The following is a 20,682-nucleotide window of genomic DNA, read 5'->3' as shown; positions in this document are numbered from 1 at the left end:
CTGGCCCAGCTGTCTGTAGGGACCATGTTCATGTGTTGGCAGTGTAGGCACGGACACCGCCTGTCAGCGAAGCATGTGTGTATAATGTCTTAGTGCTGGGTAGCTGGGAGAGGTCTGTATTTCACTATCTTACGTAAGGAGCGTACGACCTCAAACCTATTGCTCAGCCTACAACGAGAGTTTGTTTTTATAATACTGTGTGCAGGTAGCAAGTCAAATTTGACAGAAGTATAAATAATGAATGCAATCCGATATAAACACCGCCAGTATCAGAAGTACAGGATCTGGCCTTGCTGCAAACATCTGAGTCGAGATGATTCAGTGTCCTATTTGAGACCACTGTAGGAAGGTCAAAGCTAAGCAAAACGGAGGTTGGTTTTAATGTTTTAGACTGCTTCTCATATGGATCCCTATTCCCTTTGAAGTGCACTACTTTTGACCAGGACCCATAGGATGCAGACTTAATATGTTAATTGAGTGACAAAGACATAATAACCAGTCGTCAGGTCTAGATACATGCGGCTATCTTTTAATTGCATTGCAGATATGTGTGCTGTGCTGTGGAGGAGGTTTGAGTTGACTGAGACTTGAGTCATCATCACCTCAGTTAACAGCACTGCTGAGCTCAGCATCGCCTTGCCTTGTCTTCCTGGAGACAACACTAGTTAGGTAAGCACCGAAACAGAAGCTGAGACTGAGGCTGAGACTGAGGCTGAGTGAGAGACAGGCTGTTAGGGTGAAGTATTTTCTTACGCTAATGTGGGGTGACGTGACGTGGAGGAGGCTGCATGGTGTCAAAAACAGTCGGTAAACAAGACATTTTATTTTCAGGTAGTTGAGGAACAGTGTGAAATCAGTCTACAAGTCTACAATGTGTGACCAAATGTGTAAGTTGGGGGTGTAAAATGCCCAGACCCTGTGAATCAAACTCTGTCTGAGATGTAAATAACAGGGTTATTTATTGTCACATTTTGCCTTTAGATGAGGTCAATAGTTAAATAGAAGTAATCCTTAAAAGTAATCCTTTTTTCCACAACAGTTACAGTGCCTTGCGAAAGTATTCGGCCCCCTTGAACTTTGCGGCCTTTTGCCACATTTCAGGCTTCAAACATAAAGATATAAAACTGTATTTTTTTGTGAAGAATCATCAACAAGTGGGACACAATCATGAAGTGGAACGACATTTATTGGATATTTCAAACTTTTTTAACAAATCAAAAACTGAAAAATTGGGCGTGCAAAATTATTCAGCCCCCTTAAGTTAATACTTTGTAGCGCCACCTTTTGCTGCGATTACAGCTGTAAGTCGCTTGGGGTATGTCTCTATCAGTTTTGCACATCGAGAGACTGAAATTTTATCCCATTCCTCCTTGCAAAACAGCTCGAGCTCAGTGAGGTTGGATGGAGAGCATTTGTGAACAGCAGTTTTCAGTTCTTTCCACAGATTCTCGATTGGATTCAGGTCTGGACTTTGACTTGGCCATTCTAACACCTGGATATGTTTATTTTTGAACCATTCCATTGTAGATTTTGCTTTATGTTTTGGATCATTGTCTTGTTGGAAGACAAATCTACGTCCCAGTCTCAGGTCTTTTGCAGACTCCATCAGGTTCTTCCAGAATGGTCCTGTATTTGGCTCCATCCATCTTCCCATCAATTTTAACCATCTTCCCTGTCCCTGCTGAAGAAAAGCAGGCCCAAACCATGATGCTGCCACCACCATGTTTGACAGTGGGGATGGCGTGTTCAGGGTGATGGGCTGTGTTGCTTTTACGCCAAACATAATGTTTTGCATTGTTGCCAACAAGTTCAATTTTGGTTTCATCTGACCAGAGCACCTTCTTCCACATGTTTGGTGTGTCTCCCAGGTGGCTTGTGGCAAACTTTAAACAACAATTTTTATGGATATCTTTAAGAAATGGCTTTCTTCTTGCCACTCTTCCATAAAGGCCAGATTTGTGCAATATACGACTGATTGTTGTCCTATGGACAGAGTCTCCCACCTCAGCTGTAGATCTCTGCAGTTCATCCAGAGTGATCATGGGCCTCTTGGCTGCATCTCTGATCAGTCTTCTCCTTGTATGAGCTGAAAGTTTAGAGGGACGGCCAGGTCTTGGTAGATTTGCAGTGGTCTGATACTCCTTCCATTTCAATATTATCGCTTGCACAGTGCTCCTCGGAATGTTTAAAGCTTGGGAAATCTTTTTGTATACAAATCCGGCTTTAAACTTCTTCACAACAGTATCTCGGACCTGCCTGGTGTGTTCCTTGTTCTTCATGATGCTCTCTGCGCTTTTAACGGACCTCTGAGACTATCACAGTGCAGGTGCATTTATACGGAGACTTGATTACACACAGGTGGATTGTATTTATCATCATTAGTCATTTAGGTCAACATTGGATCATTCAGAGATCCTCACTGAACTTCTGGAGAGAGTTTGCTGCACTGAAAGTAAAGGGGCTGAATAATTTTGCACGCCCAATTTTTCAGTTTTTGATTTGTTAAAAAAGTTTGAAATATCCAATAAATGTTGTTCCACTTCATGATTGTGTCCCACTTGTTGTTGATTCTTCACAAAAAAAATACAGTTTTATATCTTTGTTTGAAGCCTGAAATGTGGCAAAAGGTCGCAAAGTTCAACGGGGCCGAATACTTTCGCAAGGCACTGTATCTTACAAAGCATTCAATCTGGATACCTGTTGGCTATCTAAATGATTGTGTTTGGTGTATACTTACCAACTATTTCCAAGGTGTGAACAATAACGGCCGATTCCACACCAAGGCCCAAAAATATTTTTGGTATCTCAGATTATTCTGTCAATTCTCTCATAGAATCTTCAATGCTTTTTGAATTTTTATCAGACATGTTTTTTTTAATGAAAGTGCTCATTTTAGACCCTTTTTAGACCTACATGTATATATGCCTTTTGTAAACAACACGTGATACAGACAGCATTTTGGTGTCATTGTACTCCGTATAGTGTGCTCTAAAATATGGAGTGTCCATTAATTGATTAAATATTAAAACTTTTAATATGAATACCTAAAAACTACCCTTTTCAATGTTCCAAAAACATATTGTTTGGAAGAATATATTCAGTGGGTTCTCTGCTAATTTTGAAGACATTACCCATTTTATACATAGAAAATGACATTACAGGTCATTAACTAATCACATCACTCCTTTAGGATTCCACATTCAGCAAATCACCAACAGAGGGAGTTCCCTTTAAATCCATTTTCCCATTCACTTTGTTGGTGGTGCTCATAAAATGTATCAGAACTTAAAAAGTAGAAGAGCACCCACTCTGGAAATGTGATGTAGGCCTACTTGTAGAGTATATTGTTTAAAACAATATTTTTAAAAATGAACAAAATCCAAAGTTCATATTAGTACTTTTGATGTTGAAGAAATTAATGTTATTTTTGTTTTCAGATGTTTCTCCATGTTTGAGAGAACAATGACACCAAGATGTTGTCTGTGTCATGTACCTTCACGGATCATAGGTGACTCACCACATGGATTCTGTCTTATGTAGCAACATTTAAATTGTGTTTTTCTACATTGGATAAAAGTAGAGACTCAGAGCTACAAAATCATACACTGCATTTGAGGGACAATGGGAAAGTAATTCTGCTTTGAAAGTTGATCAACTTGTAAACCCAGTTTTGAGAAAATAGCATTTTAATGCTTCGGTGAGAGAGCTCTTCTTTGTCTACACCCATTCAGCATCATTTTACCCCCTCTTAAGCTTTAGCCCCACCCATCTCCTTGCATTCAGAGCGCACACTTGACACTTTACCTCTGGATAACATGAAAACAGCCTAACCAGCTCTGCTGGCAACAATTTCATATTTTTTTGCCGAAGTTTACTGACACCAGCCATATTCAACAGGTGTTGTATACTTTAGCTTAAGACATGTAGCTAGCTACCTAGGTAAACAATTAACCTAGCTGGGTAAACAACATGTAAGATCACACACATCACATTAGCCAACAAGCCAGCCACCTAACGTTAGCTAGGGATAGCTAACAGTACACTTTAGCTTGAAATGAAACTTGACTGGGGTGAATTAGAAACGTGTAATATCTGAAAATGTAGCTAGCTAACGCTAGACTATCTTACCCTTATACATCATCATGCATAATGGATGCATCTCCCATGAAATGAAAATGAAAATGGCGCCGGAAGAAATGGCAGCAGTTTTAACGGGCGCCCAACCAATTCTGCTATTATGTGGGGGGTTTTCTCGTTATTTGTAACTTATTTTGTACATAATGTTTCTGCAACCCATCTTACGGCAAAAAAAGAGCTTCTCGATATCAGGACAGTGATCACTCACCTCGGATTAGACAAAGAGCTTCTGGATATCAGGACAGCGATCACTCACCTCGGATTAGACAAAGAGCTTCTGGATATCAGGACAGTGATCACTCACCTCGGATTAGACAAAGAGTTTCTGGATATCAGGACAGTGATCACTCACCTCGGATTAGACAAAGAGCTTCTGGATATCAGGACAGTGATCAGTCACCTCGGATTAGACAAAGAGCTTCTGGATATCAGGACAGCGATCACTCACCTCGGATTAGACAAAGAGCTTCTGGATATCAGGACAGTGATCACTCACCTCGGATTAGACAAAGAGCTTCTGGATATCAGGACAGCGATCACTCACCTCGGATTAGACAAAGAGCTTCTGGATATCAGGACAGCGATCACTCACCTCGGATTAGACAAAGAGCTTCTGGATATCAGGACAGCGATCACTCACCTCGGATTAGACAAAGAGCTTCTGGATATCAGGACAGTGATCACTCACCTCGGATTAGACAAAGAGTTTCTGGATATCAGGACAGTGATCACTCACCTCGGATTAGACAAAGAGCTTCTGGATATCAGGACAGTGATCAGTCACCTCGGATTAGACAAAGAGCTTCTGGATATCAGGACAGCGATCACTCACCTCGGATTAGACAAAGAGCTTCTGGATATCAGGACAGTGATCACTCACCTCGGATTAGACAAAGAGCTTCTGGATATCAGGACAGCGATCACTCACCTCGGATTAGACAAAGGTTTTTTCTTCAACAAGCAGGTCGCACAGGACATTCTCCTAACACCCGCCAAGGCTAACAACCCAGTTATTTGCAAGAGGAGGAAGGATCAGTAGAAGGCGTCAATATTACTCGCCAACGTGCAATCATTGGACAATAAATTAGACGAGGAACGATCACGAATATCTTACCAACGGGACATCAAAAACTGTAATATCCTGTTTCACGGAATCGTGGCTGAATGAGACATGGATATTCAGCTTCTGGATATCAGCTGCACAGCAAGATAGAACAGCACACCCGGTAAGACAAAGGGCGGTTTTTCTTCAACAAAAGCTGGTGCACGAAATCTAAGGAAGTCTCTAGATTTTGTCACCTGGTATATTGTCATAAATTGCAGGCCACACTACTTGCCTAGAAAGTTTGCAGCTATACTTTTCGTGACTGTTTATTTACCACACAGACAGATACTGGCACTCCAGCACTCAGTCAGCTGTATGGATTAAGCAAACAGGCCACTCACCCATAGGTGGCGCTCTGTGGCCGGAGACTTTAATACAGGGAGACTTAAATCAGTTCTACTCTCTATCAACATGGTGCAACCAGAGGAAAAAAATTATAGATCAACTGTAGCTCCAAACACAGAACACGTACAAAGCTCTCCCTGCCCTCCATTTGAAATCCATCAAACTCTAGGCAAAGCAAAAATTAAAGCATGAAGCACCAGTGACTAGGTCTATAAAAAGTGGTCAGATGAAGCAGATGCTACTAGAAACTACAGGACTGTCTTGCTAAAGACTGGAACATGTTCAGATTCTCTGATGGCATTGAGGAGTACACCACATCAGTCACTGGCTTTGTCAATAAATGCATTGAGGACATCGTCCCCACAGTGACTGTAATATAATAATATATATGCCATGGATTACAGGCAACATTCGCACTGAGCTAAAGGGTAGAGCTGCCACTTTCAAGGTGCGGGACTCTAACCTTGAAGCTTATAAGAAATCCTGCTATGCCCTGCAACGAACCATCAAACAGGCAAAGTGTCAATACAGGGCTAAGATTGAATCATACGCTCGACGCTCGTCTGGGCTTGCAAACTATTACAGACTACAAAGGGAAGCACAGCCGAGAGCTGCCAAGTGACACTAGCCTACCAGACGAGCTAAATCACTTCTATGCTCGCTTCAAGGCAAGCAACACTGAGGCAAAGCATCAGCTGTTCCGGACGACTGTGTGATCACGCTCTCCGTAGCCGACGTGAGTAAGACCTTTAAACAGGTCAACATTCACAAGGCTGCGGGGACAGACGGATTACCAGGATGTGTGCTCTGGGCATGTGCTCACCAACTGGCAGGTCCCTGATTGAGTCTGTAATACCAACATGTTTCAAGCAGACCACCATTTTATTTTATTTTTTTTAACCTTTATTTAACCAGGCAAGTCAGTTAAGAACACATTCTTATTTTCAATGACGGCCTGGGAACAGTGGGTTAACTGCCTGTTCAGGGGCAGAATGACAGATTTGCACCTTGTCAGCGCGGGGGTTTGAACTCGCAACCTTCTGGTTACTAGTCCAACGCTCTAACCACTAGGCTACGCTGCCGCCCCGTAATATCCTGTTTCACGGAATCGTGGCTGATAGTCCCTGTGCCCAAGAACACAGCACTTACCTCCGTAGCCATGAAGTGCTTTGGAAGGCAGGTAATGGCTCACATCAACGCCATTATCCCAGAAACACTAGACCCACTCCAATTTGCATACTGCCCAAACAGATGCACAGATGATGCCATCTCTATTGCACTCCACACTACCCTTTCTCACCTGGACAAAATGAACATCTATGTGAGAATGCTATTCATTGACTACAGCACAGCGTTCAACACCATAGTACCCTCAAAGCTCATCACTAAGCTAAGGATCCTGGGACTAAACATCTCCCTCTGCAACTGGAGAGGGAGATGTCTCCAGGAGACTTCCTGATGGGCCGTCCCCAGGTGGTGATGGAAGATAGCAACACATCTGCCACGCTGATCCTCAACACTGGAGCTTCCCAGGGGAGTGTGCTCATTCCCCTCCTTTACTCCCTGTTCACCCATGACTGAATGGCCAGGCACGACTCAAACACCATCATTAAGTTTGCAGACGACGCAACAGTGGTAGGCCGGATTACCGACAACAACAAGACAGCCTATAGGGAGGAGGTCAGAGACCTGGCCGGGTGGTGCCAGAATAACAACCTATCCCTCAACGTAACCAAGACTAAGGAGACGATTGTGGACTACAGGAAAAGGAGGACCGAGCAGCTTCAGAGAGCTTCAAGTTCCTTGGTGTCCATATCACCAACAAACTTGAATGGTCCAAACACAGCAAGACTGTCGTGAAGGGGGCACGACAAAGCCTAGTCCCCCTCAGGAAACTATAAAGACTTGGCATGGGTCCTGAGATCCTCAAAAAGTTATACAGCTGCACCATCGAGAGCATCCTGACGGGTTGCATCACTGCCTGGTATGGCATTTGCTCGGCCTCCGACTCAAGGCACTACAGAGCGTAGTGCGTATGGCCCAGTACATCACTGGGGCTAAGCAGCCTGCCATCCAGGACCTCTACACCAGGCTGTGTCAGAGGAAGGCCTGAAAAATTGTCAGACCACAGCCACCCCAGTCAAGCGGGACCGGAGTGCCAAGTCTTGGACAAAAAGGCTTCTCAACAGTTTTTACCCCCAAGCCATAAGACTCCTGAAAAGGTCATCAAATGGCTACCCTACTCAAATCGCTACTGCTACTCTCTGTTCATCATATATGCATAGTCACTTTAACCATATCTACATGTATATACTACCTCAATCAGCCCGACTAACCGGTGTCTGTATGTAGCCTCACTACTTTTATAGCCTCACTCCTTTTATAGCCTCGCCACTGTTATTTTTCACTGTCTTTTTACTGTTGTTTTTATTTCTTTACTTACCTATTGTTCACCTAATACCTTTTTTTGCACTATTGGTTAGAGCCTGTAAGTAAGCATTTTACTGTAAGGTCTACCTACACCTGTTGTATTCGGCGCACGTAACAAATAAACTTGATTTGAAATGCCCTTCGTTTGAAGATGTGATAAGGGTGTTTTCCCATCTCTTTAGGTATCATACTCTAATTCCACTGATTTCAGAACTCGATCCTCCAGAAAGTGGAGAGCAACACTTATGCAGCTCTACTACACGATAATTTTTTTTTTAAATCAGCGTTGGACAGGATTACCAACACAGACTGACCAGCTCATATAGACAGAAGCCTTCTATATGGCAGACCAATCCGAACTCATCTCTCGGCATGCCCAGCTCACTCATTATCTCAGCCAATCATAGCTAGTGCGAAGGTTGCTGTCTTTTCATGTGGCTTAACGAACAAGGCTAGCAATTTAATCATTTTATTCATATTTATAGATGATCTACAAATTTGTTATTAAGACACATGCAAGTTCACATGTTCTTTACGTTCAAACTGCTCTCCTGTGATGTCGTGACTTGTGACATATGCCTAGCTTCCTGAATCGGGTCAGGGGTCTTACAGGAGGCATGTATAGGTCTAAAAATGGCCTAAAATGGCCACCTTAATGATTTTCTCCAAAATTGTTTGTGATACAAATGTAAAGAGCATATCAAATGTCCTTCCTGTCAATTAGCTTTCTATGTGAGAATTGCCAGAACAAATACCAAAACTATTTTCAGGCTACGCTATATCAGATGGCATGTTGTTTATCTTTGTTTCCTGTTTTCTCCTTCCACTAGGACACTGAGGTGGTGGTGGTAGTCTCGACTGCTCTCCTTGTTTATATAGACCTGTGGTTTGTCTTTACCCTGAGACCTTCCTGCCTGTCTCCATTCAATCTAAGGGAGAGGTTAAGCTCTTATTCCCCTCTTTGCACCTTGTTGCTGTCGGTATATATCCAAAAACATATGTTGGCAAGACGACACTAAAGATCTGCTAGAGAAATGTTACAGTAGGTATATTTGATTTTGATTTTATTTGGATCTCTTTTAGTCCCCATTTGGACTAATCTTCCAAGAGTCCTTAAACATTAAAATACAATGTATAATACGAACGCACTTTCACATATATAATAATATAATAATAATAATAATATAATATAATAATATATATATATAATAATATATGCCATTTAGCGGACGCTTTTATCCAAAGCGACTTACAGTCATGTGTGCATACATTCTACGTATGGGTGGTCCCGGGAATCGAACCCACTACCCTGGCGTTACAAGCGCCATGCTCTACCAACTGAGCTACAGAAGGACCACCATAACACACACTATTACAAACATACATAACACACTAGCATAATGACCCAATAAATACTCAATCTAAAAAAATAATGATTCTTCATCTACTATAGTCCCACAAAATTTCTATGTATTATATTTAAATCGTTTTAAAATATTGTTTAAGTGTATATATTGAAAGGTTTCTAGTTTGCTCAGTTAATTTATTCCATTTCTTTATTGCTCTAAATCGAAATGTTCTTTTGCCTATTTCTTTTTTCTGTCTGGATAATGCATAGATGGTGGACAATCTATTCCTAGTGTTTGTCTGTTATAGCAGCGTGGAGCTCTTGGTTGTGTAATCAGTATTCCCATTAAGATGTTATGAGGTAGTTACTATGCAGGAGGAGAAGGAATGGTCTGAGTGAGAATCTGTATATTGTACAGGAGAGGTATCCTGGGTTTGTGATTCACCAGGGTCCACTGTAAAACACAGACGCATGCAGACACACACAGAGTAGAGGAGAGAGATGATGCCATGGCAGAAGCAGCAGCTCCCAGCTGCAGTTCACATTAAAGCTAGTCTCTAAGTGTGTGTGTGTGTGTGTGTGTGTGTGTGTGTGTGTGTGTGTGTGTCAGTCTCTAATAGACCGTCTGGACTCAGTGAGTCGCCACACTGCAGTATCTGGATTCTCTTCCTCCTTGGGTCGCATCCCAAATGGTACCCTATTTTCTATATAGTGGACTACTTTTGAGCAGAGCCTATGAGGACTATGGTCAATATTAGCACACTGTAAAGGGAATAGAGTTTCATTTGGGATGTAATCTCATCCCCTCAAACTCAGCAGAGGCTGAATTAGCCTGCAGGCTGCTAAAGCTTCTTCCCCTGGTAGAATTGAACTAGCCTACCATACAGGTATGATACCCTCAACAGGTTGATTGGCTGGTCCCTAATATCAGGAAATTCCCTATGTAGTGCGCTACTTTTGAGTAGAGCACTGGTCAAAAGCAGTGCACTACATAGGGAATAGGGTGCGATTTTAGACACAGGCGTTATCTTTGTTTTATGGGATTATTATTTATGGCAAGCATTACGGCAGGCATACCTTACCTCTGCAATTTACTGGCCTCTTGAGAGAGATTCCTCACTAAGACGAGACAAGGGTTTCATCCCAAATGGCACCTTATTCCCTATATAGTGCACTACCTTAGACAAAAGTAGTACATTAAATAGGGAATAGAGAATAATTTGGGACGCAGACAAGGATGGTTTTAAAGGTTGTTCCAGAACACAGACGGTGAGGGACTATTTGGCTCCATCAGAATCTGGGTTTATTATCGGCCCGTGACATTAGTTTGTATGGACCAATCAGAAGCAGAGAACATGGTGTATATGATGTTTCACATGCTCACTGCAGAGGATGCAAAGAAAGGCTGCTGTTTAGAGACTAAATGAATGTCAAAAGCTAGATTTCTTTACCCTATGTAATTTATACATTTACATATCATTAATCATTCGATTGTTTTCATTATTATAGCCTTAATAGACTTGTACTTGACAGTGTTGATGAAATAAGAATGTTAATTTGCTGTGACCGTAAAGGCCTGAATAGTGGAGTGCTGCAGAAATGGTTTTCTTTCTCGAAGGTTCTCCATCTCCACAGAGGAACTCTAGAGCGCTGTCAGAGTGACCGTCAGGTTCTTGGTCACCTCCCTGACCAAGGCCCTTCTCCCCCGATTGCTCAGTTTAGCCGGCAGGCCAGCTCTAGGAAGAGTCTTGGTGGTTCTAAACTTCTTCCATTTAAGAATGATGGAGGCCACTGTGTTCTTGGGGACCTTCAATGCTGCAGACATTTGTTGGTACCCTTCCCCAGATCTGTGCCTCGACACAATCTTGTCTCTGAGCTCTACGGACAATTCCTTCGACCTTGTGGCTTTGTTTTTGCTCTGACATGTACTGTCAACTGTGGGACCTTATATAGACAGGTGTGTGCCTTTTCAAATCTTGTCCAATCAATTAAATTTACCACAGGTGAATTCCAATCAAGTTGCAGAAACATCTCAAGGGTGATCAATGGAAACAGGATTTACCTGAGCTCAACTTCGAGTCTCATAGCAAAGGGTCTGAATACTTATGTAGATAAGGTATTTCTGTTTTTGTTTTTTTATACATTTCCAAAAAATTCTAAAAACCTGTTTTCGCATTGTCATTATTGGGCAATATGTGTAGATGGCTGAGCATTTTTTAAATCCATTTTAGAATAAGGCTGTAATGTATCAAAAATGTGGAAAAAGTCAAGGGATCTGAATACTGCCTTCTTAAAACCTTTAGGTCCCAAACCACTGATGCGTGTTCCTACAGACCAACGTCAGGCTAATGTTTTGGGAGTTTGTTCCTACTTCCTACAGACCAAAATCGGGCTAATGTTTTGAGGAGTTTGTTCCCAACAATGCTTTGGGGAGTTTGTTCCCAACAATGCTTTGGGGAGTTTGTTCCCAACAATGCTTTGGGGAGTTTGTTCCCAACAATGCTTTGGGGAGTTTGTTCCCAACAATGCTTTGGGAAGTTTGTTCCCAACAATGCTTTGGGAAGTTTGTTCCCAACAATGCTTTGGGAGTTTGTTCCCAACAATGCTTTGGGGAGTTTGTTCCCAACAATGCTTTGGGGAGTTTGTTCCCAACAATGCTTTGGGGAGCTTGTTCCCAACAATGCTTTGGGAAGTTTGTTCCCAACAATGCTTTGGGGAGTTTGTTCCCAACAATGCTTTGGGAAGTTTGTTCCCAACAATGCTTTGGGAAGTTTGTTCCCAACAATGCTTTGGGAAGTTTGTTCCCAACAATGCTTTGGGGAGTTTGTTCCCAACAATGCTTTGGGGAGTTTGTTCCCAACAATGCTTTGGGGAGTTTGTTCCCAACAATGCTTTGGGGAGTTTGTTCCCAACAATGCTTTGGGGAGTTTGTTCCCAACAATGCTTTGGGGAGTTTGTTCCCAACAATGCTTTGGGGAGTTTGTTCCCAACAATGCTTTGGGGAGTTTCTTCCCAACAATGCTTTGGGGAGTTTGTTCCCAACAATGCTTTGGGGAGTTTGTTCCCAACAATGCTTTGGGAAGTTTGTTCCCAACAATGCTTTGGGGAGTTTGTCGTACATACGAAGATGTTCCAGAATGTGTAATTTGTGTTGTCTGAAGCCCTGTGTAGAGCCATAGTCATATTAGATATTAATAGACATGACAACAGCAGTGTGTTAATGTTTTGTGTTTGATGGCAACATGATGTACGTCTCCAGAGGATTCATACAGAATTCCTTGTACTCTGTAGATGTAGCATGGTATGGTGTTGCTTAGGAGGTGTAAGGTTGTGACATTCTACTATTTGTATTTGTATTTATTATGGATCCCCATTAGTTCCTGCCAAGGCAGCAGCAACTCTTCTTGGGGTTTATTATGGATCCCCATTAGTTCCTGCCAAGGCAGCAGTTACACTTCCCGGGGTCCAGCAACATTAAGGCAGTTATATACAATTTAACTTATTACATTTCATAACATTTTTCACAACACTTTGTTTACCCTCAGGCTGCTACTCTACTACCACGTATCTGCAATGAAAAATCCATGTGTACGTGTGTGTGTGTGTTATCATGTGTATGCGTGTGTCTGTGCCTGAGTGTGTGTCTCTTCACGGTCCCCGCTGTTCCATAAGGTGTATTTTGATCAGTTCTTCCTATATACACTATAGCTCACAGCTCAGGGATGAGATGGTACTGAGTGTTAGTGACAGTTGGTGTTGGTGTCTTGTCCTCCAGCATTGTTCATGAGGATCCTCTGTTTGAGGGTTGACAGCAAAAAAGAGACCTAGGGCACACTTCCCAAATGGCACCCTATTTCCTATATAGTGTGCTACTTTTAACCAGGGCCCTTTGCGGTGCAGGCCTACCCTCTGCTGTGGCTATGAATACAGGTCTACTACAGATCTACCACCATTCAGAGCCGCAGGTTGACGTGGTAGAGATGGTGACAGTGTGTAGGAGGTGCTTCTTTCAGCCACAGATAAATATGTCTAAAATAGCATAATGGTAACAGCCCTGCCAACACACTTGTATTTGTTTATTTGTATTATTAGTTTTACCTTGACAGGGAGTCATAATGAGACCAAGGTCTCTTTTATAGATGAGCCCTGTATCAAACATACACATCAATATACACTATGGTATGTGTCATTTCATTCTTAACTAACTCATCAATATGTTTTCTGAAAGATAGCTTATCTTCAATCCAGACACCCATATATTTAAAGAGACAGAATTTGTTGCCGTGCCTACAAATTAATACGCAAGCTGGTTTTATATATATATATATATATATATATATATTTGTATTTTTTTAAATGTAACCTTTATTTAAATGGGCAAGTCAGATAAGAACAAATTCTTGGCCTACCCCGGCCAAACCCTGACCTGGACGACGCTGGGCCAATTGTGCGCCGCCCTATGGGACTCCCAATCCCGGCCGGTTGTGATACAACCTGGAATCGAACCAGGGTCTGTAGTGGCGCCTCTAGCTCTGAGATGCAGTGTCTTAGACCGCTGCTCCACTCAGGAGCTGTCATGACTTCTGCCAAAGTCGGTTCCTCTCCTTGTTCGGGCGGCCCTCGGTGTCGCCGGTCTTCTAGCCATCATCAATCCACTTTTCATTTTCCTTTTGTCTTGTCTTCTCACACACCTGGTCTCAATTTCCCTCATTACATGTTGTGTAATTAACCCTCTGTTCCCCCCATGTCTTTGTGTGGAATTGTTTATTGTAAGTGCATGTGCACGTTTTCTCTGGTGCGCGACGGGTTTTGTACCCATTTGTTTATTGTTCTGGTTCCGGTGGTTTTATGAATAAAACTGCTTTCTTGATCACCCAGTTTTGCTCTCCTGCACCTGACTTCCCTGCTGCCAGTTACGCACTCCCTTACAGGAGCCCATTATATCTGTACTTCATGTGGATCGGAAGCTATTGAACATTTGGCCTATATTCTATTGTAGTAGGCTTATTCCAGGTTTCTATTGAATAGGAGGCCTACTGAATAGTATTTGTTAAGGTGGGGATGAGGAGGAGCAGGAGGGAGGAGGAGGAGCAGGAGGGAGGAGGAGGAGAAGGTGGGAGGAGGAGCAGGAGGAGCAGGATCTTAAGGTTTGTTTATAAAGACATTGTCAGTGAAAAAAGGGATGACATGAACAGCTCACTCTGGGTTGAGTGTCTCTCTCCCACTCACCCCTCGCTAGTTACCACAGTACATTAGTTAATGCATGTTTTGTCAAGCCAAAAGGGGGTGGGAGGGGAAATGGAGCTGGAAAACATGCAAAACTGTCACCTCAATGTTGTGCTTGGATTGAGAGGGGGAAATAAACAGAACTGTGTCAAATCATGCAAAGATGTGACAGGGACTACTTTATCTGCTAGGGTGGAGTGGTATATGATTTTTGGGCTATGGGGAGATTGGGTAATGTGGCCGTAAAGGCCTTTTTACTGCACAGTGCAGTCTGGACTAGATTCACCCAAAAATTACAATGCATTAATCAGGGAATGATAATGACTTCACTAGACATTTATTAGTGTGGTACACTTTGGAGAGTACCATTACAAGTTCAAGGACCTCGCTCGCTCGCTCTCTCTCGCTCTCTCTCTCTCGCTCGCTCTCTGTTACTCTCTCATGAAGTTTCTTTTAAAAGCTTTTTCTGTCCATATTTTATGCCACATTTTAAAGCCTTGGCCTATGACTCAGACAACCACTTTAGTGCCATTCACTTTGAAAGTCTGTCAGCTGTAAGCAGTGAAAACAACCATGGACATGCATTGTGGTTCACTACAGCCACACGCCATACATAGACCATAAACACCATAACCCATTTCATAGGTGCCTTTATTTCCCCCAAGCTGTAGAGCGAAGTTTCCACTAATAAGCTTTTTATTTTAAACAGGCTTGTAATTCCACTGTGAAGGAAAACTGTCCCTATTATTAGTGACCAGGTGGAAAACCCTAGCAATTTATATTGTGACTTAAATAGAAGATGCTAACAGAATGAGAGATAATAATGTGAACTCTTGAGTCATCAGCCAGGTCATGTAGACCTGAGGCTTTAGAGCAGACAAGAACGTTCTCCTCCATCCCTAGGTACATTTAACATTTGAGTTATTTAGCAGAAGCTCTTATGCAGAGCGACTAACAGGAGCAATTAGGGTTGCGTGCCTTGCTCAAGGGCACAACGACAGAGTTTTCACTTAGCCGGCTCGGGGATTTGAAACGGCAACCTTTCGGTTACTGGCCCAATTCTCTAACCGCTAAGCTACGTGCAGTTATAAATATCAGATGTGTGACATTAGTCTTCATATTGAGATGTTGTACTTTAGGGAGGACCACTTACTACAATAACTCCAATACAACAATCTTACACATTTCCCAGCGTCCCTTTGCATCCCAAATGGCACCCTATTCCTTACATAGTGCACTACTTTTGACCAGAGCCTAATTAGGCCCAGGTCAAAAGTTGTCCACTATGTAGGGAATGAAGTGCCATTTGGGATTGATGGATTGGCATTATTGTAGTCAGTGGTCCTGTTTGTTCCTCTGAGGGACTGGAATGTTAATCTACCTCTATAAACACCATTGAGAAAACGCATGGAAAGCTTTCATCTGGAACTTTCTTTCAGGCACCTAGACACAAATGATGAATCTATAAATAGTTTTTTTTACTCTCTCTTTGTCTTTCTCTTTTTCTCTCCCTCTCCCTTTCCCTCCCTCTCTCTTTCTCTCTGCCACCATTCCCCCCTGCAGACGGAGAGAAGGACCACCCTAAGACCGAGGCGGGGGTCATCTGGAGGGTGACCGGCGGTCTCTTCAACATGACCAAAGGGGCGGTCGGAGCGACATGGGGAGGCGTGGCCTGGGTGGGCTGTAAGAGCTATGACATCACCAAGACGGTGGTGACCAGCGTGCCGGCCGCCGGCGTGGGATTGGTCAAGGGCAGCGTTTCCATGGTGACGGGGGGAGTGGGGGCGGTAGGGTCTGCTGTAGCCAGTAAAGTTACACCAAAGAAAAAGGACAAGTCTGATTAGACCTAGACCCAACTACCACCCCATTGCTACAGTATAGTTTATAAATGTCTCCCGGTCACTCTGCTGTGTTTAGGTTCCATCTGGTTACTATGGGGAACCATTCAGAGTTGAAAAAGGCACAAGTAACTCGGATTTGCGTGTAAATCATTCGTTGACGTCAATGGGCAATTTGCACGGAAATCTGAGTTAAGGTTGCGGATCTCAAGTCAGAATACTGCCCTAAGGAAGTATTAAAGAGGGAGATTATGGGAATGTTGATTTGTTAGGACAGAGGAAATGACCACAATGTTGATTTGTTAGGATATAGGAATTGACCAGAATGTTGAACTTACTGCCGAGGTACTCTTGAGAGGGATCTCATGTCTTTTTGGTTAATCTGGGTCTGGGTGGGGAAGGGCATGATAATATGAAGACAATCCACAACAATTTGGTAGTGATTCAGCAAGGGCACATCTACTCATTTCTCAAAAGCTTGAGGTTATTAAATTATTCCAGTTTTACTATGAAAAGGTATCTTTACATTGACAAGTGATTAAAACAAAGGTACTTTACACAACTTAATTTCATCAGTTTGACATCAGTGATTGGGGAATACACACCAAACAATGTGTGTATGTGAATATGCTACAACATTAACCATGTCTACACTGTATTTCTGATCAATTTGATGTTATTTAAATGAGCTTTTCTTTCAAAAACAAGGACATTTCTAAGTGACCCCAAACTTTTGAACGGTAGTGTATGTGTTATAAAATGTATATGTGAAAAATAGGCATATGATTCCTATTGATGCAGACAAAGAAGGTTAGAGGAACCTTGCAGTCTTGCAGTAAATATTTTCATTGTAATGCAGGTGTTTTTAGATTAATGCTTGATGAGTTGGACATGTGGTCAACAAAGCGTGTTATTGCATAGAAACGGACAGAAGAAGTCATGGAAATGACATTTTTACATACATGTTACATATACCAGCAGATGTCCTGAGCTGTTTAAATAAATAAAGCACCATTTCACCAACAAAGAAACACGCACATTTAAAAAATATATATATTTAACCTGGCAATTCAGTTAAGAACAAATTATTATTTACAATGACAGCCTACCCCAGCCAAACCCGGACGACGCTGGGCCAATTGTGCGCCGCCCTATGGGACTCCCATTCACGGACGGTTGTGATACTGCCTGGAATCGAACCAGGGTCTGTAGTGACGCCTCTAGCACTGCCATGCAGTGCCTTAAACCGCTGCGCCCTTCGGGAGGCCTTAAAGTTAAGAGATGGCTGAGTTATTGATAAATCAGGAAATCCATGTCCATTTAAATATTTTATAAATCCGCTCCACAATGGCCTATCAAAGACATTACTATGATGAACCTTGTTAATTTTCAAGCATCATAGTTCATGCCTACGTCTCAAATGGCACCCTATTCCCTTTATAGTGCACTACATTTGACCAGCACCCATAAGGCTGTAATCCAAAATAGTGCAGTATAGGGAGTAATGTGCTATTTGGGACATAACCCATTTCATTCACTTATATGTACTTTACTCAAATGTATGTTTATGTTCCTTCATTTGCATTAGATCAGGGACCGCGGCCCATTCATTTCCAGAAACTGAAAAATAAATCGATAATAACGCATTTAAAAAATGTGAACTCAGTTGGGGTCTCAACTGACTGTTGAGAGTAAGAATAGTAGAATACACATGGTGCATTTTTAAAATTTGGTTGTGCATCAGCAGTTTTTGTCTTAGGTCAGTCACTGACAGTCACTGAATTAGCCCATGTCAATTTACATTTTTTACATTTGTAAAGTAGTCTATCCAGCTATCTAAACTTGTAGTAATCATGGTCAAATTACAGACTGAGGGTGCCCATGGATATTAATCAAATGTGTAGAATTGCAGGAAATTAGCTTAAAAACGGCAAATCTTTCTCTCCGCCCCACAGCAAAATGAGTAGAATTGCATGGAATTAGTTATAAAATTGCTAAATGTTCTCTACTCCACATGGCAAGAAGTAGAATTGCATCAAACTTATTTTAAAAGTACAACATTTTCTCTATATTATTGTATTGTATAATTGCAGGAAATGAACACTAAAAAATATCTACATAGATTATCTCCACTGTCAAGAGGGGGGCCACTAACAACAAAATGTAGCTCTGACTACATGTGTGGGTATGAATGTGGGTACGCAGACCCGCTAGCCACTGCAGCTTTCAGATTTGTTGTGGCCCCCACCCCCATCAAAGGTGCCCATCCCTGCATTACATTTATAAATACTGATAGATAGTTGACAGCGACATTCCCAGAGTAGGAGGGACAGTTGAAAACAAACATGCCTTTTCTTTCTATGCTTTCCAATCACTTCTAGCCTTGGTCCCAGTCTGTTTGAGTTCACAAGATGATATAAACGGATCTGGGACTAGCTAATTCACTTCCACATTGTTACGTGTAATCCTGAATTACTGTCCATTCTGATCAGAGAATAAAAGTACATGACCAATTTCTTCCCACTGGACAAATACTGGTTGAATCAACGTTGTTTCCACATTTCAACCAAATAACTCAATGTGATGACGTTATTCAACACAGAAAACTGATTGGATTTGAAAAAAGTCATCAACGTAAGGTCATTTCGTATTTTTTTTCCCCACATGACTTTTAACCTAAATCAAATGACATCGTGAAATGTTTCACGTTGAATTCACATTATTTGACAACTTGACCACATGTAAATCGAAACTAGACGTCTGTTCCCAGTGTGCTGTTTGTTCTCCTTTTTGGTTTGGTTTCTTACATTTTTATTTGAACAGTCACTGTGTGGACATTTTTATTTGAACAGTCACTGTGTGGACATTTTTATTTGAAAATAAATAAAGAGAAAACAACTTGGCATGGTATTTCCACACCCTCACATTATGCATCGCATGTTTCAAGAGGTCGTTTTTCCTTCTTCCTGAACACAATATGCTGTTTATTGTTATGACAAGTCTCACCTATTTTATTTTCATGCTGTTTCATCTTGTCCTGTTTTTACTGTTTTCATCGGGACACTTCTGCTAGTTAATATATGTCTTGGAGACTCTGTTACTATAAACTGGGATGGGGCCCTGGTCAAATATAGTGCACTATACACCAAGTGTACAAAACATTAAGAACACCTGCCTAATTTTGAGTTGCGCCCCCTTTAGCCCTCAGAACAGCCTCAATTCGTCGGGGCATGGACACTCCAAGGTATCAAAAGCGTTCCACAGGGATGCTGGCCCATGTTGACTCCAATTCTTCCCACAGTTTTTAATCCTCTCAAACCGGTGTGACTGGCACCTACACCCATACCGCACTTGAATCTTTTGTCACCCTCTGAATGGCACAGATAAACAATCCATGTCTCAGTTGTCTCAAGGCTTAAAACTCCTTCTTTAACCTGTCTCCTCCTCTTCATCTACACTGATTGAAGTTGATTTAACAGGTGACATCAATAAGGGATCATAGCTTTCACCTGGATTCACCTGGACAGTCTATGTCATGGAAAGAGCTGGTGTTCCTAATGCTTTGTACACTCAGTGTATATTGAATAGTGTGTCATTGGGGTCGCAGTTTTTTGTCTATGATAGAACTATTTTTGCAAAAACTGATGCTGTATTCTATAAATAAAGCTACTCTGTATTTTAATTGCAATTTGTTGCATTTTATTTGGTCACTCAAAAAGTGAATACTGCTTTATGTTTCAAGTCATTTAGCAAATGCTCTCATCCAGAGTGGTTACATTTCTGTACTTTATCTCCATACTGGTCCCTTGTGGGAATCTAACCCACAACCCTGGCGTTGCAAGTGCCATGCTCTGCCAACTGAGCCACACGAGACCCCTCTGCTCTCTCTCTATCCTCACCCTCAGAGGAAGTTATGTGTCCAGCTGATGGGAAGGTCATTCATGGTATCATGTATTGCAAAAACAGGACACATTTGTGAGAATATTCCAATATTAGTCTGCTTTTGCATTATGTGATAATAGTAATGCTGGTGATGCTGCCTCCTTGACTTCTCCCTCTACATTACATTTACATTTAAGTCATTAAGCAGACGCTCTTATCCAGAGCGACTTACAAATTGGTGCATTCACCTTATGACATCCAGTGGAACAGCCACTTTACAATAGTGCATCTAAACCTTTTAAGGGGGGTGAGAAGGATTACTTTATCCTATCCTAGGTATTCCTTAAAGAGGTGGGGTTTCAGGTGTCTCC

At 42.0% G+C, this 20,682-nt stretch overlaps 1 protein-coding gene across 2 annotated transcripts in view; it reads left to right on the top strand.

Annotated features, from left to right (window-relative positions):
- The window catches only part of LOC118395977 (transmembrane protein 263-like), a 44,511-nt gene extending 24,400 nt beyond the window's left edge, over positions 1 to 20,111 (top strand). For both annotated transcript variants that reach the window (XM_035790098.2, XM_052466317.1), the window contains one exon: positions 16,155 to 20,111. In XM_035790098.2, the coding sequence (XP_035645991.1) occupies positions 16,155 to 16,435 (281 nt within the window). In that variant the 3' untranslated portion in view covers positions 16,436 to 20,111. The remainder of the gene's footprint in view (positions 1 to 16,154) is intronic.
- The last annotated feature ends 571 nt before the right edge of the window (positions 20,112 to 20,682 follow it).

This window comes from Oncorhynchus keta, chromosome 17, assembly GCF_023373465.1.
Source record: "Oncorhynchus keta strain PuntledgeMale-10-30-2019 chromosome 17, Oket_V2, whole genome shotgun sequence".
In the NCBI taxonomy this organism is placed as follows: Eukaryota; Metazoa; Chordata; class Actinopteri; order Salmoniformes; family Salmonidae; genus Oncorhynchus; species Oncorhynchus keta.
The sequence above is the reverse complement of the archived record's forward strand: the minus strand, read 5'-3'. Positions and strand labels throughout refer to the sequence as shown.